At 41.8% G+C, this 26,783-nt stretch overlaps 1 protein-coding gene across 2 annotated transcripts in view; it reads right to left on the reverse strand.

Moving 5' to 3' along the window:
- Positions 1 to 1,031: 1,031 nt before the first annotated feature.
- Positions 1,032 to 26,783, reverse strand: part of LOC106577569 (protein Dok-7) — a 46,632-nt gene continuing 20,880 nt past the window's right edge. The window contains exons 8-13 of one of the 2 annotated variants that reach the window (XM_014155715.2): positions 26,120 to 26,168; positions 25,175 to 25,843; positions 24,120 to 24,241; positions 23,333 to 23,402; positions 5,313 to 5,489; positions 1,032 to 2,723 (exon numbers count right to left, since the gene is read on the reverse strand). In XM_014155715.2, coding sequence (XP_014011190.2) covers positions 2,587 to 2,723; positions 5,313 to 5,489; positions 23,333 to 23,402; positions 24,120 to 24,241; positions 25,175 to 25,843; positions 26,120 to 26,168 — 1,224 coding nt within the window. In that variant the 3' untranslated portion in view covers positions 1,032 to 2,586. The remainder of the gene's footprint in view (positions 2,724 to 5,312; positions 5,490 to 23,332; positions 23,403 to 24,119; positions 24,242 to 25,174; positions 25,844 to 26,119; positions 26,169 to 26,783) is intronic. The other variant, XM_014155717.2, reaches the window with a different exon arrangement.

Here is a 26,783-nt window from a genome sequence, read left to right on the forward strand (position 1 = left end):
AGTATTATCGGCAAAAAAACGTTGTAGTGAATACTACAGTAATGTCTGCAAAAACACTAGTCTGCAAAAACACTATACTTTTTTAACTATAGTAAATACTACAGTATTTAATTTGTAAATGTCCTGCCCATTCCCCTCCCCCATATCCCAAGTTGTGTCACCCATAAGTGAGAAACCTACATGCCAAGAATAGACCATATATTGTGTTCCCTACAGCTTATAGAAAAGAGCAGAAGGCATGAATGAACTCTCTGTTCAGACCCCAGTCCTACCTACCTACCAGTTATGGAAAATGTACTCTTTTAGTTTTTATCCAGTAGGTTTCCTCAAGGAGAACACTTCAACTTCAATGTCGAAGATAATAAAACAAAACCACTATAGTAAACACTACAGTAAATACTATAGTATACTACAATCTGCAAAAACACTACATTAATTACTAAAGTATATATAGTATAGTTTTCTTTTACCCTACAGTTAATTGTAAATACTACAGTATAGTACAGTAAATACTACAGCATGCTGACTTAAGTCCACAAAAACAGTACAGTGAATACTACAGTGAAGTCTGCAAAAACACTACAGTGAAAAACACTATATGCCATAGCATATTATAATATTTTTTCATGTGTGGTGGCCTGCTATACCCCAACCTGCCATAGTTGTTTTGGCAGGGTAGGCCTGATTTAGAGGGTTTTTTTTCAAATTCAAACCAGTGTTTTGACAGTATTTGAGAATCTGCCTATTTTGTAAATATTTTTGTAGTCCTATGTAAATATCCATTGGATTTCTTACACTTTTTGCACCGGATTCTGTTGCCTCCTGTTACTTACTGCCCTTAATGCAGCTCCAACATCCAGTCCCTATGACAAACAGGACTAAACTCTTTTACTCCAACCAAAACAAACAACCATTTGATTGTAAAGGTTGTTTTAAGTGCAGTGTAACCATTGGCTTTATGTTCAATGAACCACATGAGGATTAAAATAGTCCAATCAGTGAACCGGTACATAAAGAAATTAATTCACACGTCAAAGCAATGGTTGTTATTTGTTATAAATAAAAGGTTCAAATAAAAGGCTTTTGAAAAAATACAGACATTGTATGTAAAACTCTTAACATTGATCTGTACATACACATTATCTTCAAATATATAATGTATGGCAGTCCAAGACATCTAGAACAGAAACAGAGAAATGTATTTACACATACTGGAGAAATATATATTGGTTTTAATACAAATATATTTCTCTCTAGACAAGGTTACATTTGCGTATATGAAAAAGTGATATATGGATTAAGATAATGAGAACCGCACTAACATCACAAATAAAATAATGACTGTCTAAAGTATCAGCAAAACAAACGCATACATTCAACACACTGTAGGGAATACAGACAAGAAGCAATTTCTATTCCAATAAGGTTACATTTACATAGGAACTCCTGTCTTAAATCATCTAGCTATTTAAAAAAAAAAAGATATACGTTTGCATAATGGGGGGCCACAGGCGCTTCTGACAAACATTTCTGGGAAATTGTTTTTCATTTTTCCTTTCTGCGAAGCTGAAAAAAATCCTATGAATTATTTATAGGGTGTATGTTGCTGAAGCTCTGTCTGTCTGTCCCTCAGCGAAGCCACGTGAACCGTGAAGTTGAAAAACAAATGGAGAGCGCCCAGAAACGAACGCTACGGATGTGGTCAACAGCGGGCAATTAGGCACACTCAAGCCAACCAGAGTTCATTTAGCCAACGCGGAACAATTACAAGCCTGGGCTGAGTCACCAGAACCCAATAATGAGGGCTTAATCGCGTTGGTCTCATTGGTATACAAACACCGCCGGAACGTCTATGCCCACTTTGTCGCATTAGCTTCATAAAGTTCTTAAAAAGTTTGTTGAGCTTCGACATTCTGAATGAGTAAGACTGCATGTACTGTATAGGATAAATATAGACTGATTATCTATCTGGCCCTGTGCTAAACTAGCCTCTTTTAAAAGGCCTCAATCAAGGCTTTCACACTATAGAATTAGTATAACGATAATCAGAGTGGAGTTATGGAGGGTGATGCTTTTTTCAACTGCCTCCTCATCTCCCCCAAACGAGATTCTAACCGTATTGTATTAGATTAGGGGTGGCACAGGCGAGGCTGTGAAAAACCCACTGCTCCTCCGGGGGTTTGAGCCTGGGTAATGACTCAGTTCCAAGACTGGCACTTTCAGCCCCCCACTCCTCCGAAGTCTGCCCAGGGCTGTGACAGTGACAGTGATGCCTTCTAATGAGATGTCTGGTTCCATAAGGGATTGAAATGTCCCCTTACATGCCTTAAATCCATGCAGCAGCTTTTGTCTTTTTAATTACAGTTTGTTTTCATGTTGCTTCCATGATTGCAGAATGACAGTACTGTCCGAAGACGTCAACAATTGATGTTAGAGAAATCAAATGTGGCAGATCTCTGAGGAGTTTGACATCATGGCAGCTGGAGGTGCCCCAGGAAATCCAAGTTTCTGGTGAATTCTAGAGATTTATACAACAGTCTGGTCTGGGCCAGAGGCCCTGTGGAGGTCAAGATTAGAGGTGTGATGTCACTGTGGTACTCCCCTCCTCCTCTGCTCCAGGGTGTGAAGACCCTCCTCTCGCCCCAGGGCATGCTGGGTACCCGTTTTGTGGGCGGCATCCGTAGCAGTGATGTCAATCTGGGCATATTTAGTGGAGCTTTTCCCTGTAGAGAGAAAAAACAAGCAGTCTATGAGATGAGTAATAATGAGTATTGTTGACCCTACTTTCAGGGTGTCATGCATAAAAAGAAAATAAACATGGTAGAGAGGTTTATTCAAAAACACAGTGACAACACTTATGTACGATTATCATTCAAATGAGAGAGAACAGCAATATCTTCCTGTCCATGAACTACAGAGGAAGCATTAAGTACCATTGCTTCAGTTATACTTTCTCCAGGCAGTTTCATGAAGTGGAAAAATGAACAAACACACAACACAGTCTGGGAAGATGACCCCATTAGAGCAAGTGAATTCACCGCGGTATTCTGAACGCACTACGACCTTCCGTCTCGGCTAAGCTGGCACACACTCCAAGTGACAGAAACCGTCAAGATGACATTGGAAATTAACCTCTCGTCTCGAGTAAGGGCGTCCCTCATATTCCCGGAGAGTAACGACGTTATTAGACCGCGCTATCGCATCCCCGCACCTGATGACAGCAGCTTGAGTGTCGCTCGGCAAGACGGGGAGCAATCAACGTGATCGTTGCAGGGTTATTTTCTTATCTCTAACTAAGCGGGAATCGAATTGAGGATTATCATTTACTAAGAGTCTCTTGAGTCTGATTTGAATCGATACGCTAGTGGTCGCAAGCTACCCTGTCGCTCTTCCCCACTCTGTCCCTCTTTGCCATTCTAGTGTGAGCAAAAACCAAGAAATCTGAAAGGCCCAGTGCAGTCAAAAACGGGATTTTCCTGTGATTTATATACATTTCCACACTATGAGGTTGGAATAATACTGTGAAATTGTGAAAATGATGACAATGCACTTTTAGTGTAAGAGCTGTTTGAAATGAAATGTCAGCCTGTTTTGGTGGGGATGGAGTTTTAGCCTGCCTGTTGAAATCTCGGGCAGTAAATTAGTTAAAGGCCCAATGCAGCCATTTTTATATCAATATCAAATCATTTCTGGGTACAAGCACGAATTTGACTTGGACTCTGTGGGAGTGGTCTGAGTGGGGACCCACTGGATAAAAACTGGTTGAATCAAACTTTCCACATCATACATTTTTTAAATCAATGCGATGACAACGTGGAAAAGTGATTGGATTTTTAAAAAGTCATCAACATAAGGGAATTTCACTTTTTTTCACAAAACTTTCAACTAAATCCAATGACATGGTGACATTTTTTGCTGATTTCATGTTGAATTCACGTTAGTTGACAACAACCAAATGTAAATTAAAACCAGATGTGGAACTGATGTCTGTGCCAAGTGGGAGCGGAAATCTGAAAACTAGAAGTTATTGGCAGAGAGGTTTGGAACTCTTTCTTATTGGTCTATTAACCAATGTACTGCATGGTGTCACCATGGAAAGCCAAAACTCCCACACATGCAAACCTGCTGATTAGATGTTCTGTGTAGATTGTATTTTCAACCAGCAACTATCAGGAAATAACACTGATCAAATTCACACTTTTACAGTGTTAGTTTCATCAGCTGTTGTACAATATTAGATAAAACACAGGAAAATCTGAATTGTTGACTGCACTGGGCCGTTAATTGACCAATAAGAAAGAGAGTTCCAAATCTCTCTGCCAATAACTCCCAGACAGTCCTAGCAAAATTCTTGGTTGAGAAATTGCTATTTGCTAAGAAGCAATTTGTAACGGCCGTCGTATGAAGTGGACCAAGGTGCAGCGGGTTGAGTGCTCATTTTTACTTCATTTGAGACACTTAATAACAAAACAAGAAAACGAACGGACGACAAACAGTCTTGCAGGCCACACACACACACACACACACACACACACACACACACACACACACACACACACACACACACACACACACACACACACACACACACACACACACACACACACACACACACACACACACACACACACACACACACACACACACACACATGCAAAAACAACCTCCCACACTTCCCATTAAACACACCCCTATACATAGGACCTTCAATCAGAGGCAACGAGGAACAGCTGCCTCCAACTGAAGGCCAATCCCAATTAACTAAACATAGAACTAAACACCCTAGATCTAACATAGAAATACACTAACCTAGAACATAACCCATAAACCCCGGAACACTCTAAACAAACACCCCTCTACATAAACACATATACCAACAAATCCCGAACCACATAAAACAAATACCCCCTGCCACGTCCTGACCAAACTATAATAACAAATAACCCCTTTACTGGTCAGGACGTGACACAATTTTTGTTTATTTTTTACCATTCACAGTAATGGTAAATATATTGAGATTAAAAAGAATGGCTGCATTGGACCTTTAAATACAAATGGTCACTTTTGAGTATGCGGTGCCCTTACTCTGCTCACACCAGAAATATAATGTTTGCCACTTTATATTTTCTTTGACTACAACATCACTTTTGAATACAGTGTACCTGCATGTACACTATTGCACTTCAAGAGGCACATCATGTCAATTGGCTATAGAAAAATTTGTAGCAAGATCAAAGACATTGGAACCACAGAAGAGCAAACCACCAATTACCTACAAAAAACTGGTTGTTATTGAGAAAATGGGCCCTTACTCTGTCCTGGGAGGTGTTGACCAGTCCCCCTGACCCCAGTTTGCTCCTGATGCTCCAGCTCCATGTAGTTCAGCTGTTTCTTGGATGTGGGGCTGATGGGAATATTGACGTAGGTCACTCCATCACCGCGGGGTCTTTCTGGAGCCGCCATTTCTGGCGGGAACACAAACATGGCCCCTGCCAATGGAGAAATACCAGGATGTTATTCAACCACAAATCTGTCTGGGTGGCCTAATGAGGCCGAATAATCAGCAGGCACAGGTGAGGCTAGCCCAATAATGGACTAAAGGAGCCTCACGTTACTCCTTCTAGTCCAAGGACCTTACATGTTCTGTTTAGAGGAGAATTGGCTCTGGCAGGCAAATAGTCCATCTAAACGTGAATCGATTCTCAATCGCGGTATAGTTCTAGAAACATATCACATCAAAATAACTTCACAAATATATACAGTTTTAACACAGTTGCAGCCGACAACACGTTTGTTGTGTCCGTCTTCCGTTTCCACACAGGTGTTCGGAGACACAGATAGCTAATTAGCACAGGTAAGCCTATGTCTTCCATCTGTTTGATAGGACCTACAAGCTACAACATGTATTAGCAAATGTGTGCAACTGAACATACTATACATAGTACTACACAGTACTAGAGTCATAATTTATTGATGAACAGTTGAAATGCTATGAAAAATGTGAATACAACCAATAGCTGTCTTTTATATCCGTTTGGCAGGAAAGTATTTTCTGCCAAACACACAAATGAGAGAAATACAGCGAGTCAGTATGTTCAATCAACACGCTTTGAACCAGCTCTCAGATGTGCACAGTGATAAGAGGAGGTTTCCAAAGTGCTTTGCCTGTCATAAAGCTGAAAGTCATAAAGCATAAAGCTGAAAGCCAGAGGAATACATTGCTGGGTTGCTGAGTGCCATTGACCTCAATGTCTTATTCATACAATGGTATAGACCACAGCTAAAATATGTGCATTTCAGAGAAGTGGCTTTTTATCAGCTACAGTAGGTGTCAACACTTTTCTTTTTAATCCCCCAAAAAACTCCCTAGTCCTTGCCGATGACAAGCATACCCATAACATGATGCAGCCACCACCATGTTGACAATATTAAGAGTGGTACTAAGCGATGTGTTGTGTTGGATTTTCTCCAAAGATAACGCTTTGTATTCAGGACAAAAAGTGTATTTCTTTGCCACATTTTTTGCAGTTTTACTTTAGTGCCTTGTTGCAAACAGGATGGACGTTTTGGAATATTTGTATAATGTACAGACTTCCTTTTTTTCACTATGTAATTTAGGTGAGTATTGTGAAGCAACTACAATGTTGTTAAGCCATCCTTAGTTTTCTTATATCACAACCATTAAACTCTACATGTTTTAAAATCCCCTTTGGCCTCATTGTGAAATCCCTGAGCAGTTTCCTTCCTCTCCGGCAACTGAGTTAGGAAGGATGCCTGTATCTTTGTAGTGACTGGGTGTATTGATACACCATCCAAAGTGTAATTAATAAATTCACCATATTCAGCATCTGCTTTTTTTTTTTTTTTACACATCTACCAATCTGTGCCCTTCTTTGCGAGACACTGAAAACCCTCCCTGGTCTGTGTGGTTGAATCTCTGCTTGAAATTCAACACTCAACAAATTGAGGGAACTTACAGATAATTGTATGTGTGGGGTACAGAGATGGGATAGTCATTCAGAAATCATGTTAACCACTATTATTGAATACGGAATGAGTCCATTCAACTTAATATGCGATTTGTTAAGCACATTTTCATTCCTGACCTTATTTAGTCATTTAAAAAAATCTACAAACAAAATTCCACTTAAACATTATGGAGTATTGTGTATAGATCTGGGACACAAGGCTAAATGTAATACATTTTAAATTCAGGTTGTAACACAACAACATGTGGGAAAAGTAAAGGGGTGTGAATACTTTCTGAAGGCACTGTAAATCATTACTGTTAACGTGACTACATCTGCTATTCTAGCCTACTAGCAAAACACTGGAAGCAGCTCTTCTTTAGTAAACATGATTAAATCCACACATCAAATTAATCTTTCTATGTCAGTGTATCTAGCTACTCTCTAAAGCCAAGGGCGATTTTATGGAAGAACAAACACTGCATTAAAGGCACTTTATATATAAAACAGTTATGTTGTGCGTCTGACTGTGAAAACAGTGGGATATCAAAACAGATATATCTCTACACAGACAGCTCTCAACAGACCATGGGAGGATTGACAACACTTTCTTCTGCAGTAAAGTTAGCTAGCTTCCTTCGGGATCTAAAAGCACCAAATACAAATGTTTCACAGATACAGCTAGGATAAAACCTTTTATTCAGACATTTGGAACAACACAAATAAATAATCATAACATTTAAAACTATATAAGTAAATATAAATATATACAAAAATAAGACTCATAAATATCAAAAAGACGTAACAAAGACAAATAGAAACAAATTGCAGTATATAAATACAAATAAAAAAGAGAATCAAATTATTACCCCATTGCTATAAAAAACACACAAATAAAACTAAATTGCACAAATCCTATATCACACAAATACACAACTATAATAGCACACTTATAAAGAAGAGAACCTGATTATTACACTATTGCACTTCAAACAAGAAACACACAAACTAAATTGCACAACTGCCATCTGGCAAGTTCTTCAATTCCTGTGCAAGCTCTCTGCCATCCAAGTCTGAGTGATCTTTATAGTGCAGTGTAATACTATACTAAGGGCCTCACATTGTTCTGTCAGCTCCTCATTTGAGAGACTTTGGAAGGTTGACAGCACTCCAAACTTCTCTCCCACATCTTCCAAGGTTGCAGGTTGAGGTTGCAGCATCAACAACGAATTTGAAAAATGTCACCCCCAGATTCTTCAGGGCATCACTCAAGGGCTCATCAAATGATTCGTATGAAAAGTGCCGCTTTGTGGACCTCAGACTTCTTTGTTGTAGAATGGCCTCTACATTCATATCCTCGCAAATATCCTTGGCTGACGTTTGTGCAGTCATACATCTTCAGCATCTGTACAGTGGTGTGGTATGACATCTTGTCTTATGAATGAATTGTGGTTTATTTGGTAGCATTTTGTAGTGTGACTGATTTTACTAATTGCATTAGTACTGTACAAAGTTAGAGGTGCGCTATTTGATAGATTCCCCCACTCCCCCTACCTCGGGCTTCCAGTGGGGAGACCTGAGGTCAACCTACCCCCGCCCCACTCCCCATGTCATACTTCTGAGTGAGAGACCTTCCCAGGCAGTAGCCTTCCTAGCTCACAAACTAGAATCAGGGCGCCCACTCCGCAAAGGTTAATTGACCCACAGTCCCACACAGTGACATGATATCATTGATGTGACTTGGAAATGAGTGATAGAAAACCGATCATGCAAATGTCACCATTCTGAATTTATTTGTGCGGGCACCCCGTGCCGCCTATACCTAAATCCGCCCCTGCCTACAGTGTTTGACACAAGCCTCTGTTTCGTTTAGCTTCTCTCAAGACAGTCAAACTACAGTATTCCTCATGCCAGTCCCTCCAGGATTTGGCCGATTTTTATATATATATATATATATATATATATATATATATATATATATATATACACTGCTCAAAAAAATAAAGGGAACACTTAAACAACACAATGTAACTCCAAGTCAATCACACTTCTGTGAAATCAAACTGCCCACTTAGGAAGCAACACTGATTGACAATAAATTTCACATGCTGTTGTGCAAATGGAATAGACAACAGGTGGAAATTATAGGCAATTAGCAAGCCACCCCCAATAAAGGAGTGGTTCTGCAGGTGGGGACCACAGACCCCTTCTCAGTTTCTATGCTTCCTGGCTGATGTTTTGGTCACTTTTGAATGCTGGCGGTGCTTTCACCCTAGTGGTAGCATGAGACGGAGTCTACAACCCACACAAGTGGCTCAGGTAGTGCAGCTCATCCAGGATGGCACATTAATGCGAGCTGTGGAGCATGGAGAGCATGGAGGCGCTACCAGGAGACAGGCCAGTACATCAGGAGACGTGGAGGAGGCCGTAAGAGGGCAACAACCCAGCAGCAGGACCGCTACCTCCGCCTTTGTGCAAGGAGGAGCAGGAGAAGCACTGCCAGAGCCCTGCAAAATGACCTCCAGCAGGCCACAAATGTGCATGTGTCTGCTCAAACGGTCAGAAACAGACTCCATGAGGGTGGTATGAGGGCCCGACGTCCACAGGTGGGGGTTGTGCTTACAGCCCAACACCGTGCAGGACGTTTGGCATTTGCCAGAGAACACCAAGATTGGCAAATTCGCCACTGGCGCTCTGTGATCTTCACAGATGAAAGTAGGTTCACACTGAGCACATGTGACAGACGTGACAGAGTCTGGAGACGCCGTGGAGAACGTTCTGCTGCCTGCAACATCCTCCAGCATGACCGGTTTGGCGGTGGGTCAGTCATGGTGTGGGGTAGCATTTCTTTGGGGGGCCACACAGCCCTCCATGTGCTTGCCAGAGGTAGCCTGACTGCCATTAGGTACCGAGATGAGATCCTCAGACCCCTTGTGAGACCATATGCTGGTGCAATTGGCCATGGGTTCCTCCTAATGCAAGACAATGCTAGACCTCATGTGGCTGGAGTGTGTCAGCAGTTCCTGCAAGAGGAAGGCATTGATGCTATGGACTGGCCCGCCCGTTCCCCAGACCTGAATCCAATTGAGCACATCTGGGACATCATGTCTCGCTCCATCCACCAACGCCACGTTGCACCACAGACTGTCCAGGAGTTGGCGGATGCTTTAGTCCAGGTCTGGGAGGAGATCCCTCAGGAGATCATCCGCCACCTCATCAGGAGCATGCCCAGGCGTTGTAGGGTGGTCATACAGGCACGTGGAGGCCACACACGCTACTGAGCCTAATTTTGACTCTTTTAAGGACATTACATCAAAGTTGGATCAGCCTGTAGTGTGGTTTTCCACTTTCATTTTGAGTGTGACTCCAAATCCAGACCTACATGGGTTGATAAATTGGATTTCCATTGATTATTTTTGTGTGATTTTGTTGTCAGCACATTCAACTATTTAAAGAAAAAAGTATTTAATAAGATTATATCTTTCATTCAGATCTAGGATGTGTTGTTTAAGTGTTCCCTTCATTTTTTTGAGCAGTATATATATATATATATATATATATGTATACACACACTGCTCAAAAAAATAAAGGGAACACTTAAACAACACAATGTAACTCCAAGTCAATCACACTTCTGTGAAATCAAACTGCCCACTTAGGAAGCAACACTGATTGACAATAAATTTCACATGCTGTTGTGCAAATGGAATAGACAACAGGTGGAAATTATAGGCAATTAGCAAGACACCCCCAATAAAGGAAATATATATATTTGCGGGCAAAAATGCTTGATTTTGCTGTGGCAATTCTGACATTTTGCATGGCAATATGCAATGATTTTTATCCAATTTGTCACGAAATTGCGTTTACGGGAGAAAATGTTTGTTGACGTGTGGCTTGCTTGATTTTACCATTATGAGGTAAATGTGCAGCGATTGGTTGAAATTGCGAGCCGTCTTCTTGTACTGCGGTGATGGGTCATTTTTATGAAATAATATTGCAATGATTTGACTGTTTTATGCGGGAAATAGTGCGGAGACTTGTCAAATTTGCAAGCCCTCATATAATATACAGGGAATTTATGATTTTGCTAAACAATTTGCGCGGACGGACTGTCATGCATACTAATACAGTAAATACAATTCTGTTAGAGTACTAGCGTCCTATCCTGTACATCAAGCTGCCTCACGCTACAGTAACAGTAAATAGGCTCCTGCCCTGTGATCTATTCTGGCTTGGACAAAGCTACTTCTACAGTGATTCCTTTCCTTCATTCCATTTAAATCCTTCAAAATGGCGACATGGACCCCCTAATCAGCTGCGCACCAACAGTTACAGGGCAATATTTCTCCACAGTCATTGCAAAGCCATTAGAGACTGCCAGAGTCTCTGCGGGTCTGTCCTTTGGCATCATCTGTGAGGTCTGATGCCTATTTGATCACATTAGCCGGCCCTCGCAATCACAACAGGCCATAATGGCTGCCCATTACAACAGTGGGCATGCCCACAGCTTAGTGCAGGGGCCCTTTAGACAGCATTCACACACAGTTAGCCCAGCAGGGGGGAGGCCATTTTGGCAGATGGGTCTTTGTGAAGCAGCACCGCTCTGTGGATTCTCTTTGAAAGTGGATGTCACGGAGGTAACCCCTGGCTAAGATTAGCAACAGAAGCTCAGCACAGTCGACTGCTCCAGCTTTTAGAACAAAGTGCCAATGGTCGGTGCCTATGCAGTAAGCAGGGGCTCTGTGCTTCTATGCTAGCTTTTTGTTTGGGTCACTGGCAGTGAGGATTTGTTTTATTGAGCCCATGTGAAAGATTATGTTGTCACAGACGTTCTGTGAATTTTGAGAAGAACAGTTGTTTTTAATAAGGAGCTAAAGGTGACCAGTTTTGAGAAGCTCAAGGAATTGTGCAGCACATGTTGGTGGGCATAAAAATGTACAGTCGCTAGACAGCTAATGCTTTCATAAGGTTAACAACACTGTCCCCAGTGCTCATGACCAAAGACCTGTCCTAAAGAGTGTTCTGAGTTCTAGAGGGAGTTCTTGCACTAATTAATAATGTTATGGCTCCAACAGGAGGAGGGTGGGAAGGTGACATGGGAACTAAAGCCAGGTGCGGCAGGCAAATGAGCGGTGGAGTGAGTGATGGATGTGGTGCCAGTGTGTGACAGCGGTAAGGATAGTTCCAGAACAGGTGTGTAAAGGACTAAGGGGACGTATCAGGAAGTGACTGGTGCTCCCCTGTGTACGCATGTGTGCGTGTTCTTCTCACAGCTGTAGCACAAGAATGTGTGCTCGTTATGCAACATGAGTTACTGAGTTACATAAATACAAAGGCAGAGTGAATCTCTCAGCAATTTTCAAAGGCACAGGTGAGGTGAGCCACTCAGACATGGAAGCAGACAGAGGCCTGAGAAGTGTACAGTGTGTTAACAAAACAAGTTCTAACTCACTGTACAATACTTCAATGCATAAAGCTAGCCTGACACAGGCACTACTGTGCATTCACCCATTACTGTCCATTCTGTAATGCTATTTACAGATGTTAGGTAAGGCACTCTAGAGGTCCGATTCAGATAGAGGAAATGTACTCCTTTCTTACGCATGTCTTTCCTTCTCAGCGTAGTTCTCTTGCGTGCACTGAATACCTTTAATTCAACCGCTGAAAACCCTCCCACTTGCTGGCCAACAGAGTTTTCATTCAATAGGGTTTCTGTACATTTTCTAAAGCCATCCCTTCAAATTTTGTGTACCTTTTCATTCAAATTTTCTCTACAGACTAATGCACAAACTATATTGGTGAATAAAAAAAATAGTGGTTTGATTCATCCTGAAAGTTGTCAAATGTAATTGTTCAATCGATGAAATATTGGAAGGTGAGACAAGTGTATAATACGGGCTAAACCTTAGTGCTATAAACCTAACCTAATTATCCTTGCTAATCATGGAACTGTGATGACAACAGTTCAGTCGTCATGAACCATGCGCCAGGCTCCAGGTTTAAATGGCTACATATGGTCTACTTTCCATATTGATTCAAATTGGCTACATGTCCTAAATGATTTGCCAAATTGTAATACGTTAGCCTAATATCATCCACTATTGCTAGCGATCCTCAGGAACAACCAAACGAACGTGACAGAGGAAAGAAAGGTAAACTAACTATGTAATGCAATGATGCAAAATGTATGGAAAGTAACACTAAAGTGACAGTTATAAATATATGTGGGTGTATAACTAACATTGGCTACTGATAGCGGCTAATTTAACACAAAACACATTTTGTAAAAAAGAAATACAGTGAAAAGTCAGGGCATATAATTAAACATTCTAGAAATCCTAAATCAACTCGGTAGGTTTGGCGCTCTGTCATTTGAGCATGGCTACAGAAGCCTATTGCTTGGGTCTCCAAATGTCATTCTTGAAAGTTATAAGGTCAGCATTTCATAAACCTCACTGTGGAAAAGGTGATACTATCACGGATTACAAAGGGAAACCCAGCTGCGAGTTGTCCAGTGACGCGAGCCTACCAGGCAAGCTAAAGAGAGTTTCAAGTTCCTTGGTGTCCCCATCACTAAGGAACTATCATGGTCCAAACACACCAAGACAGTTGTGAAACGGGCACAACAACACATTTTCCCCCTCAGGAGACTGAAAAGATTTGGCATGGGTCCCCAGATCCTCAAAAAGTTATACAGCTGCACCATCAAGAGCATCCTGACTGGTTGCATCACTGCCTGGTGAGGCAACTGCTCGGCATCTGATCGTAAGGCGCTACAGAGGGTAGTGTGTACGGCCCAGTATATCACTGGGGCCAATCTTCCTGACATCCAGGTCCAATATACTAGGCAGTGTCAGAGGAAGGCCCAAAAAGTGGTCAAAGACTCCAGTCGCCCAAGTCATAGACTGTTCTCTCTGCTACCGCACGACAACCGGTACCGGAGCGCCAACTCTAGGACCAAAAGGCTCCTTAACAGCTTCTACCCCCAAGCCGTAAGACTGCTGAACAATTAATCAAATGGCCAACCAGACTATTTATATTGACACCCCCTCTTTGTTTTTACACTGCTGCTATTCGCTGTTTATTATCTATACATGGTCACTTTACAAATTACCACGACTAACCTGTATCGCCGCACATTGACTCGGTACCGGTAACCCCTGTATATACCCTCGTTATTGTTATGTAATTTTCTTGTTACTTTTTGATTTGATTATTTAACTTTAGTTAATTTAGTAAATAATAGCTATTTTTCTTGAACTGCATTGTTGGTTAAGGGCTTGTAAGTAAGCCTTTCACGGTAAGGTCTACACTATTTGTATTCGGCACATGTGATAAATAACATTTGATTTGAAAAGATTCGGCATGGGGCAGATGTTGCTCAGAAAGTTCTACAGCTGCACCATTGAGAGCTTCTAGACTGTGTCGTGTCTTTGGCATCATTAAACTGAAGACTTATTTTTATCAAAAATTCTCTAATTATTATTAGGTGATTAAACTAACTTAATCATGTAACTGTAATTAACTAGGAAGTCGGGGCACCAAGGAAAATATTTAGATTACAAAGTTATAATTTTCCTAATATAACTTTCAGATATTTTCAAATCTGATTAATGTATTCCAATTAATGAATTATTCTTCACCTACATTTACATTTACATTTGTCATTTAGCAGACGCTCTTATCCAGAGCGACTTACAGTAGTGAATGCATACATTTCATTTCATGCATTTTTTGTATTTTTATAAAAAGCTTTCAAATGAAACAAGCAATTTTACACACGGTAAAAAGTAGTTATCTTGACAATACTGCATTCCAAAAGAGTAGCAGATTTTAACATTAAACATGTTTGGCTTTACCTTAGGCATCCCTCTCAAGCCCTGTACACTGAGAAGGGACAATAGCAGATAAGGTCAGCTCTAGCAGAGATACAGTGAGCTCAAAGTATTGGGACAGTGTGTTTTGTTTTGGCTATGTACTCCAGCACCTTCGATGCAGACGGTCAGCTTTAATTTGAAGGTATTTTCATCCATATGAGCTGTTTAGAAATGACAGCACTTTTTGTACATGGACTCTCCCCCCCCCATTTTAGGGGCCCAAAAGTATTGTGACAAGTTCACTTGTGTGTATCAAAGTTATCAAAAGTTTATTTGGTCCCATATTCTTAGCACACAATGATTACATCAAGCATTGGATTCATTTGCTGTTTTGTTTGCGTTTCAAATTATTTTGTGCCCAATTTGTGTTAGGAATATCAGACCAAATACATTGGTGAATTTGTTCCAATACTTTTAGTTCCCCCATTTTAGGGGACCATGTACAAAAAGTCAGTCGTTTCAAATTCAAAGTGCTGGAGTACAGAGCCAAAACAAATGGTCACTGTCCCAATACTTTTGGAGCTCACTGTATTTCTAAATATACGGCCCTGGACGACAGGTTTAAGAAATGTCACCTCACGTTAGTCTCATTCCAAACGTCGTAAATTGTTGGTTATCTCCACGAACCCAGTCTTCATTCACTATGAGTCATCCATACATTAATTGTTTTAAATCATTTATTTACTAACTAAATAATCACAGAAATGCACACAAACAAACAGTAGATATAGTTACAAGGAAATGATAGGGGAGTTTCCCTAGTGGGATAAACCGGTATCGCGGCTTGGTGGACAAAAGGGAAGTGGGGGTCGACTGAGATAAAAAACACTACAAAGTGATAATTATAACAATTGAAATGCTAACCCTTTGCACATGAACGCTCACTCATTCGGGAATAATTGCAATCTATATATATATATATAGTGTGTCGCCGTGATCTCTGTTGGAAAGTTCATTTCTGTTGGAGAGTTTGTCCGCCCTCTCTCTCTCTGCCGTGGTTAGGATGGATAGTTCAGAATAACATTCAGCAATGTTGTTATAGAATAGATGTTTCGGCGGTTGTCGGTCTTCGCGTTCAATGATACCAAATTCCTAGCTGCAGACTAGTAATTCGTATCAAAGATTTGTTCTTATTCTGTCGGTTAGATAGTCTCAGAGTTTAACCACGTGGTATGGTTAAGAATTCAGCAATGGACTCAAACCTTAGCCCTCTCGTAATTGAGAGAAGCATGGTCTGAAGATAAATTCCCAAGGTGGGGTTTATATTTGGAAGAGCAGAAAGGGGCGGTCCCATGACGCCAGATCAATGTCTGCGCTCATGGGGTGGGCCCATGACTTAGTTAAACTCCAAAGGGAATTGGAGTTTCCTTCATTAAACAGTCTAAAATCACATTACATAATTTCACAAATAGTTTCATCTTTACTCATTCATCCCATACAACAATTAGATGCAAGCCCCACAACAGAGACACTTGTATAAACAGGGTTATGGTAATGTGGCTGTATTGTCTCTCATGAGTTTCACAAAATTGTACCAAATGGACCAGTTCGTAGCTGGCTACCTCACCGACCTTTTATACATTCTCCAGAACATGAATATTGTTCAGTTCTCAAGTTCTGTGAGGTGGAATAAATTCCTTTTTTCTCTCTATGAAAACTCACTCTCTCTCTCTTCCTGGAGGAAGAATCTCCTCCAGGAATTTATGACCTGCCTAACAGCAGCCTGGGTGAAGGAGAGAGAGAGAGAGGGGATGGTGCAGAGAGAGGGGGATGGTGCTCGCTGTACCCAAAGAGGGCAACGTCATGACAACTGGCTGCATCACTGCTTGGTATGGCAACTGCTTGGCAATCGGACCGCAAGGCGCTACAGAGGTTAGTGTGTATGGCCCAGTAGATAACTGGGGCCAAGCTCGCTCCCTGCCATCCAGGACCTCTATACCAGGAGGTGTCAGAGGAACATGGCCGAGGGAAGAGGTTTAGTGGTGGGGGTGCTGAGAAAATGTTTGTCGACGCCAGCCACCCAAGTCATACTGTTCTCTCTGCTATTCCATGGCAAGCGGTACCAATGCACCAAGTCTGGATCCAACAGGACCCTGAAGTGTATAAAATGTGTGGAATTCCGAGGGAATTAAGTCAGAATACAGCATAGACACAACTCCACCACATCTCCACCCCAAACAAATAACAGGTGAATAGCATGCTATTCTCACGCTTAGGTGTTCTACAGAAGTTGTGTACACCTCTTCAAATTAAGTTTTACCTGTCAGGCACTAGAGTCCATTAGCTTGGCTCAATTTCACAGAGCACTCCAGGTGTCGCAGACCTGTCTGTACCTCGCCACCGCTTCTGAGGCTTCACCATTGCCCTCTCTGACCCCTGCATCTGGTTTCTGTATAAATCCACCAGGGTGCTGTCTGTCTGCCATTCCACACGGTCATGCACACAGAGTAACAGGTGATGGAGGGGATATGTTGATTCAAGTTAGAGGACTCATCATAATGATCCACTTTAATGGATAGAAAGCACAGGAAGTTGTGCCAGAAAGGGCAAGGTGAAATTCAGCTGAGACAGACAACTGAGAACTGTCATGGTCTAGGCAATTTAAGGGCAATCTTTGACGATGTTTTGATTGACTCAGCATTCAGACAAAACAAAGACCACAAATAACTGTAACATCAATGACAGACTGGATTATTTTGATCTCTCCATACTCATTTCTGTCTATGGTGAGACAGAACACTGGAATAGAGGGCTGCATTCGGTCAGGCGGACAATTTCAGATGAAAAAATGTATTTGTTTCGTAGGTTATTTGGGAACAGACATCGACATCTTTCTGCTTTCTATGAGTTAGCCTAGGCCTACCGATTGTATTGAATGCACCTCTGACGCAATATTCACACCCTCTCAGCAATCCCTGCTTCAAGTTCAGTAGCCTCTCTTCTACTAGTTGGGTGTGCAAGATCAAGTGTGGTCTCAACAGAGGTGGCACCACAGGTTAAAAAGTGGTGTGTCAAAATGTATTTAATTTTCTGGGGCCTGGAGTTTTTCCAGATCTCATGACCTGGTCAGGCAAAACAGGTCCCAAATGGGTCCTATTTCTAGGCTATGACAGGGTCCAACATTACAGGGATACTTCGGGATTTTGGCAATAAGACCATTTATCTACCCTTTATCTACTTCTCTGTGTGCAGTATGAAGTTAAGAAGTAGTTTTGCGAGCCAATGCTAACTAGCGTTAGCACAATTAGTGGAAGTCTATGGGTATCTGCTAGCCGTTGGCCAAAAATCTACAGAATTTCTCCTGGCCCGGACATGGTGTAGTTTTTAATGCATTGGGGTCATGCAGGGCCTATAGCTTGGCATGCTTTCTCTCTATATTCAATGATTAACAGGCTATATTTGGTTATGATGATATGTATTAAACATCAGTTTAATATAATTTAGCAATGTAAGTCATTACTCTATTCTTTAGAATTACATTTTTGTACATACACTGCTCAAAAAAATAAAGGGAACACTAAAATAACACATCCTAGATCTGAATTAATGAAATAATCTTATTAAATACTTTTTTCTTTACATAGTTGAATGTGCTGACAACAAAATCACACAAAAATAATCAATGGAAATCCAATTTATCAACCCATGGAGGTCTGGATTTGGAGTCACACTCAAAATTAAAGTGGAAAACCACACTACAGGCTGATCCAACTTTGATGTAATGTCCTTAAAACAAGTCAAAATGAGGCTCAGTAGTGTGTGTGGCCTCCATGCTCTGTATGACCTCCCTACAACGCCTGGGCATGCTCCTGATGAAGTGGCGGATGGTCTCCTCAGGGATCTCCTCCCAGACCTGGACTAAAGCATCCGCCAACTCCTGGACAGTCTGTGGTGCAACGTGGCGTTGGTGGATGGAGCGAGACATGATGTCCCAGATGTGCTCAATTGGATTCAGGTCTGGGGAACGGGCGGACCAGTCCATAGCATCAATGCCTTCCTCTTGCAGGAACTGCTGACACACTCCAGCCACATGAGGTCTAGCATTGTCTTGCATTAGAAGGAACCCAGGGCCAACCGCCCCAGCATATGGTCTCACAAGGGGTCTGAGGATCTCATCTCGGTACCTAATGGCAGTCAGGCTACCTCTGGCAAGCACATGGAGGGCTGTGTGGCCCCCCAAAGAAATGCTACCCCACACCATGACTGACCCACCGCCAAACCGGTCATGCTGGAGGATGTTGCAGGCAGCAGAACGTTCTCCACGGCGTCTCCAGACTCTGTCACGTCTGTCACATGTGCTCAGTGTGAACCTACTTTCATCTGTGAAGATCACAGAGCGCCAGTGGCGAATTTGCCAATCTTGGTGTTCTCTGGCAAATGCCAAACGTCCTGCACGGTGTTGGGCTGTAAGCACAACCCCCACCTGTGGACGTCGGGCCCTCATACCACCCTCATGGAGTCTGTTTCTGACCGTTTGAGCAGACACATGCACATTTGTGGCCTGCTGGAGGTCATTTTGCAGGGCTCTGGCAGTGCTTCTCCTGCTCCTCCTTGCACAAAGGCGGAGGTAGCGGTCCTGCTGCTGGGTTGTTGCCCTCCTACGGCCTCCTCCACGTCTTCTGATGTACTGGCCTGTCTCCTGGTAGCGCCTCCATGCTCTGGACACTACGCTGACAGACACAGCAAACCTTCTTGCCACAGCTCGCATTGATGTGCCATCCTGGATGAGCTGCACTACCTGAGCCACTTGTGTGGGTTGTAGACTCCATCTCATGCTACCACTAGAGTGAAAGCACCGCCAGCATTCAAAAGTGACCAAAACATCAGCCAGGAAGCATAGGAACTGAGAAGTGGTCTTTGGTCACCACCTGCAGAACCACTCCTTTATTGGGGGTGTCTTGCTAATTGCCTATAATTTCCACCTGTTGTCTATTCCATTTGCACAACAGCATGTGAAATTTATTGTCAATCAGTGTTGCTTCCTAAGTGGACAGTTTGATTTCACAGAAGTGTGATTGACTTGGAGTTACATTGTGTTGTTTAAGTGTTCCCTTTATTTTTTGGAGCAGTGTATTTCTTTCTCAAAATGAATATCTCAAAATAAGACTCTCCCCCTTAATTAAAAACAATTGTGTTCCAAAATACAGTAGATATCGACCTGGCTACAGTAGGCTAGCCAAGACAAATGCTAACGTGTATTTTTGTAGCTTTCTTTTTGCAGACTATCAGCAGTAGCCAGCATATTGATAGTATGTTCACTATTGAAGCTTAACTTTTGAAAAATCACTTTCCCTAAAAGAAATAAGCTCACCGAGTAGATTGATGGGCACTTCTTTTACCTCAGGACAACTTGCGTGTGCTGTGTGAACGTAGCTATCAATTTCTGTACTGCTCGAGTGCTTGAGAAGATCTGACTCGCGGGAGCATAGTGGTGCTTGAATGTACGGCCAATCATATGGCTCAAATACGAATAAGAAGACTTTTTCTGCGTGTAGTCTTCAATGGTTTTCAATGGTAGACTGTGACAGAGTAGGTGAATGTTGAACTGGAATGCAAAACTGTGCTGAGAAGTTAGTGGCCCGGTCGTTGCTGCTTTGAAAGTGGTGTGGCGGCGCCAAGCAATATCGAAATGTACAGAGGAAAATGCTGTCTCAACACACATTTTCCAGCGGCTCTGGGTCTCAATGAAATAGAGTAAGCCTAGGCTGCCAATTCAATGGGCGGAGAATCACGTGGCATTTGGGCTTTCCAACGAAATTATCTTAAATATGATTAGGCTATTGTATACCACAGTGTCTGTAAATAAATATTGGTAATGGAAAGAAGTGGAGGGCGCTTAACCAACGTGATTTGAGCTGCAATCAAAAATGTTATCATAGAAAAGGAAAAGGCGCAACGCACGCATAACATAGCACTTTCCTTTTCAATAAATATTGATAACCTATTTATTTGTCTCTGCTTGCAAATCATCCCACTCCTAAAAGGAGAAAGTGCAAGTGTCTGCTCTCATCATTCTTGCTGCATCAAGTTCAGTAGCTTACCTCTCCTCTCCTAGTTGGGCATGCGTGTGGGGGGGGTACTACCCTAACATGGAATTGTTTTAAGATGGTCATACAATGGATCATTTAGCTATTTATTTTGGAATTTTAGGACCCCTTTAGGTATCTTTATATATATATTTATTTATATTTAATTTGGCCTTCACTACTATAGCCCATAGAAACGCATTGAATAACACATTCATAATGGCAAAAAAAGATCACAAATCATATGGAATAAGGTTTAAGTGTCTGTCCTATATTTAGGAGATGTAAGATGTTTTTTGGACACATAAGCTGTGTTTGAATACTCATACTAACCGCACTAACCATACTATTTGTGATGTAAATTGAGTATGTAGTATGATTATTGGTCATAGTATGGATATAGTTAGTATGCCAAACGTTCCCGGATGTCGTACTAAATACGCCAAAATATGAAGTATAGAAGCAGTAGACACTATTTCCGTGCTTTTAGGGCCCATAATGCAATTCTTCTGAATATGGCCGTGGCTTCACAACATTTTCAGATTTGAAGAAAGTGGCAGAAAATATGCAGACAAAGTCCGACGAGACCGGATACAAATTCATTGCAAATGTTAAGAAAATGTTGAGGAAAGTAATAAAGCAATGACTTTTCAAATAAGTTACGTTGCACGTTATGTTGTCTGACAATTTGTTAGCCACGCTATCCTTATGAACCGCATAGCATTACAGCAATATGTACCTGTATGTTACCTAGTTACCTAACGTTAGTTGGCTACTAATACATCAAACTTGCCAGGCAGTATATTAACTATAATCTAACTAACTATCCAATGTTTATTGACTTGATTATTCACGTTGTTCTTAGCTAAGCGGTATAGTCATTGTGCATTCTCAATGGATATTGTTAATTCATCCGATTTCAGAGCACTCTCCTCTTAGTGTGCCAGAGTACAGAATAACTGATGAATTTATGAACACTCAACACCCGTTGGCAAAAAAAGCGTAATTAAATTGTTGCCATCAGCACAAATACAGTCACCAACGCTCTGGATAACATGAAAACAGCCTAACCAGCTCTGCTAGGGCAAGTAAAATGGTCAGAGTGAGGTGTTTTCTCTGTGGCTCAGTTGGTAGAGCATGGTGTGTGCAATGCCAGGGTTGTGGGTTCGATTCCCACGGGGGGCCAGCACAAAAATATCTAAAAAATCAAAATGTATGAAATGTATGTTTTCACTACTGTAAGTCGCTCTGGATAAGAGTGTCTGCTAAATGACTAAAATGTAAATGTGTTTTCTCATTTGTGTCTGGAAATAGCTAGCAAACTAGATAACATTAGCCAGTTAGCTTGGATGCTTGACTGCCGTTGTGAGGTCAGAACGCACAGCTCAACCCTACTCTTCTGCCAGAACGTCCAGTGACGCGCTCTGAATTTACAAACGGACAATCTAACAATGCTCTGGATTTAGGAATGCCCAGAGCAAACTCTGGCACTTCAAATAGAATTTAAGAACACACCATAAATCGTAAAATGTCTAGCTAGTCATTTGTTACGCTAACAAGCTAGCAAGAGGTTGCATAGCAACAGCATCAACTTCCGGTAGACAGGCGAAGTGCTAGTACACGCAACTGAAAGGATACCGTTCGGAGAACATCATCATGTTCGTGAGAGTCTCCCCATAGTGAAGTAATATTAGTTTGTAGCTCAAACGTTTCAGATCCTACAGACAGAAGTTGGTGCATCAGCGTTACCGACTTCAGATGAGTCCTGTGACACTTGCGAGGGTCGTAGAGCAGCAAAACGGAGAACGCCATCATGTTCGTCTCCCCTTTCCATAGAGTCTAGGCCAAACCGTTTGGACGCTACAGACGTTTTTGTGAGGAGACAGTTTGGACAGCTGTAGCTCGGCCACCTCCCACCGCAGATGCGGAAGGACAAAGGTGGATTGAGACGCAGCCCAATGCAAAAAATATCTGATATCTCTATCTTAAACTGACAGATTTTTATGGGGAATATTTTATTATGTTACTTAGATTGACACACAGGTGCTCTTAAATTAAATAGAGTAGGCACTGGACAGGTATCTTTCCAAGGAAATGTACTTCCTAAATATGATTAGGCTACAGTTTACTACATTGCCTGGAAATAACTATTGATCACCCATATTTGTCTCCATCTGAATATCCCCCCGCTCCAAAAAAAGGATATATGTAAAACGCAGCTCAAGAGAAAGTGTCGGCTCTCTTCAAACTACGTCTAGTATATTGGCTGATATAGCCCAGTACTACTCATAGCCTAATATAATGGGCAACGTGAGAATCGCTGGTAATTTAACCTATTTCTTAGGATATTTTTGCGGAGTGGACAGATCCAGTATAAAAACCTGCGAGAGCGGACAGGAGTGGGATGAAGAAATCAGTCCAGCACAGACCTCTACACCGGAACATAAAATGCACTCACCTTCAGTCTCATGAAGGAACCGTTGTTGTCCACAACTGCCCATCAGCTCGTACTTGCTTTTCTCCTCTGGCTGAAAGACACAGTACACAGTAAATAAGATGTTGGTTTCTAAGTGGTAGCTTAGGCTACATCTAACTAAGGCCAAGCCTGAGGCTGGAATTAATTACAAAGATTTCAATCCAAGTTGAGTAAAACAAAATTCAACCGCAGACAAATGCTAATCTCTATTTAACAGTTCACTGGAGGCACTCGAGTTAGATTTAGACTTGACTAATTTGAGTGTACTGAAACCTCACAGACTTGTCTACTTAAGTTGAAAAAAGCATGTAGCCTGAAGTGTCTCTTGTTATTATTAAAGCTTATTCATGCCTTTCCAACTGAGTCAAGTGTTCCGGTGGTTTTGCTAGTCTCTGGTGTGAAAACATGGTGGAAAGGTGCAGCCACATTGCCCTCTGCCTGACTGAAAAGTGGGATGTGACTGAGATAACAGTAGTCTGAGCATTATTGACATTAATTTAACATTGTTGACATTTGCCAATGTTTGTTCCACTCATGTTAAATGCCAGTCTCACAAGGAAATGGCATATACTAAATGTATGGGACAATTATAAAAGCAGTATAAACAGCCCAGTCATATCTTGCGTGTAGCTGTTATTAAGGACTTCCATACTGCAGTGTACACCCTCTAAAGTATTCCTCTTTCTTTCATAGACATTGGCCTCACAGGTATTTAATTATAAGTTTGGACCATAGTAAGAAAACAATTGAAACATGTGAGTGTGATGACCTTAAGAGGATTGAGTAATCCCACTTCCTGATGCTCCACCTCTGAACTCTTCTCCAACGCCCGGCTCTCCATGATCTCATACTCGACTTTGTGCCTCTCCTCCTTACTCTTCTGCTTCTTGTCTGGTGGAAAGAGGAAAATAAAGTGCGATTGAGATGTGCAACAATACAACAGACTCCTATTACACTGCAGTAAAGCCTGTGAAGATTAGATCCCTATATCATGTTCTCCTTTTCGTCTACTACATGCTGTGAACTAATGCAGTCAAAGCGGCGTCTCTCGGTCCCCAAACACACATAACCTGTTTGATCCAAGGATGGGAAACGACTTGGAAGACGTTTGCAAGGGACAGATTAATCATCGTCGTACAAGACCGCAACATGTCAGAGGACAGGATATAGCATTACATTGTTGACGTTGTCTAGAGCTCCCTAATGTGGTTGGGATAAGTGCTGTATTACTCATGGGGATGGCTTTGTTACGAGCACAGCAGCCAACACAGTGGCCCTGATGTCATTTCCAGTACAAATGGAAACCTCCACAAAATCACATAGTCTAAATAACTGTCAGAGCGATGCTATACAATCTGGGGTCATGCTGGACAAATATGACAATTGTCATTTCAGTTTGTAATTTTCTTGTGTACCGTCACAGTCATGTAAAATGCCATTGAATCTAGTCACATTTTGTTTCATACTGCAGCAACTGGTAGAGCTTCTCTGCATCTATCCCAACCTTCAAAGCAGCTCAATCACAAAATGAATATAGCATGAAGAGAACATAGAGGCTTCACCAGCTTGCAGAGGGAGGAGAAATAGTCCCCCCAAAAATACAGAGGAAACGAAGAAGAAAGGATATTTTTTAAATTAAAGTCAAAGAAAAGAACAGGGAGGAAAACATTAAAGAAACAGTTTTAGGGACGCGGATGAGAAGGAAGTAAGGAGGGAGGAAGCCAGAAAGGAAGCCAGGAAGGAAGAGGCTGACTTTGTTTGTTAGCATGAAGTTCATTCCATGAAGAGAGGAGAAGAATAAATCAGAAGTGGGCGTTCTCTTACCTTCAACCGATACTGAATGATCTTTCACCTCCAGACATGGAAGGTCTCCATCTTGGAGTGTACGGTCCAGCAGTTGCACTTCAATAGGCTGCTCTTCGTTAGATGTCTTTTCACAGTCCACACTGTTCTTCAAGGGCTCAGAGGGTAGTGGCTGTCCAAAACATACACCACTGTGGTGCATTTGATCAACCTGAAGGACAAAGCTGTTCCGGGGAAATGCTGGTGTCCCCCAAGGAGGCGGATGGCATTCCTCCCCTTTCTTGCACTTGAAGCAGTTTTCATAAATGATAGTCCCCTTGTCCCCTTGTCTTGCTGAGTTCAGATCATGCAAAAGTTCACAGTTGATAACAGGTTGTTGGGATCTAAGCTCACGTCCCAAAGTAGAAGCCATTGACTCATAAAGATTCAGTTTGTTTGTCTTTGTACCTGGCTCTCCGGATGTGCCGCCGTAGCCTAATAGGTCTGCTAAGAGGTCAGCTAATTTCCCCTTGCCTTTCTTCTGTAGAGGTGCTGATCCCTCATTCCTCATCTTTAGCTTCTCAGAGCTGTGATTGGTCACTGAGGCAGGTGAGGACGTGGTCTCTGTAGTTTTCCTCAGTGCGTCAACCTTGATATATTCTGAGGAGCTGCTGTTAGGTCTGCACGGGCACTTATCAATACTTTCACCTGCTGGATTTTCAAAATGGGAGGTTCTGAGGCAATTGCCAATCCTCAGTCCATAGGTTATGTCCTTGGAGCTTAACGCATCTCCTTTCTAGTTATACAGGTTAGGAAATCTGCACATCGGTTTAATAATTCATCGGATTCATTCATAAGAACAAACTACTTATCTAAACACGCTGCAAAGTAAACACAGGTCTGAAAAATCTATTCATGCTTGGACAGGGATATTGAAGGGAAATCATGGCATCGGGTGCGCACACACAACTAGTGGAGCTGACTTACCTGGTACGGCTGGCATTGCTGAGCCCCCAGTGTAGGAGAGTGGAGTCCCCTGTGAGAAGATGAGGAAAGAGAACATCTTCAATAACTAGATGAAACAGTGTCAGCAGGTACAGTTCCTTTCACAATATTATTTTGTGCCAGAGTCTTTCAATGAATACTGCTAAGGCATTGTCTATTGGTAAAAAAAATGAGAGTTGCTATGGCTTGTTCACATAGAGTTACAATGAGTTATTGGAACCCTTGGGCCCTTAAGGGTCTTTGTTTTCCTAGCTGATAACTGAGGTTGAGTATCACAACTGTGTTGATAGATGTCCACCCACACAATGCTTTATCCCATACGACTGGTGCTAGGTAACTAACAGAGGAATTGTTGCACTGTAAGGCTGGAGCTTAACATCACTCTCGGGAAATATCTTTCAAAGAGACTGAATGCTAGACTTAATATAAGTCAGAGGAAACAAGTGACATTTTATTTTAGTTTTCTACAAAGATCATCAGAAATGAACCTTGATAAATGTGTCTCTCCAACCAATTTTGGATGATTAATATCTAAATGCACCACCAGCAGATGGGGCTCTAGGTTTAAACGATCAACAGAAAGTCACTCATATACGGGGTAGTAAAAAAACATAAACATCAATTGAAGTTGTTTCATCAGAGAGTA

The sequence above is a fragment of the Salmo salar genome, chromosome ssa18, assembly GCF_905237065.1.
Source record: "Salmo salar chromosome ssa18, Ssal_v3.1, whole genome shotgun sequence".
NCBI classification, from domain to species: Eukaryota; Metazoa; Chordata; class Actinopteri; order Salmoniformes; family Salmonidae; genus Salmo; species Salmo salar.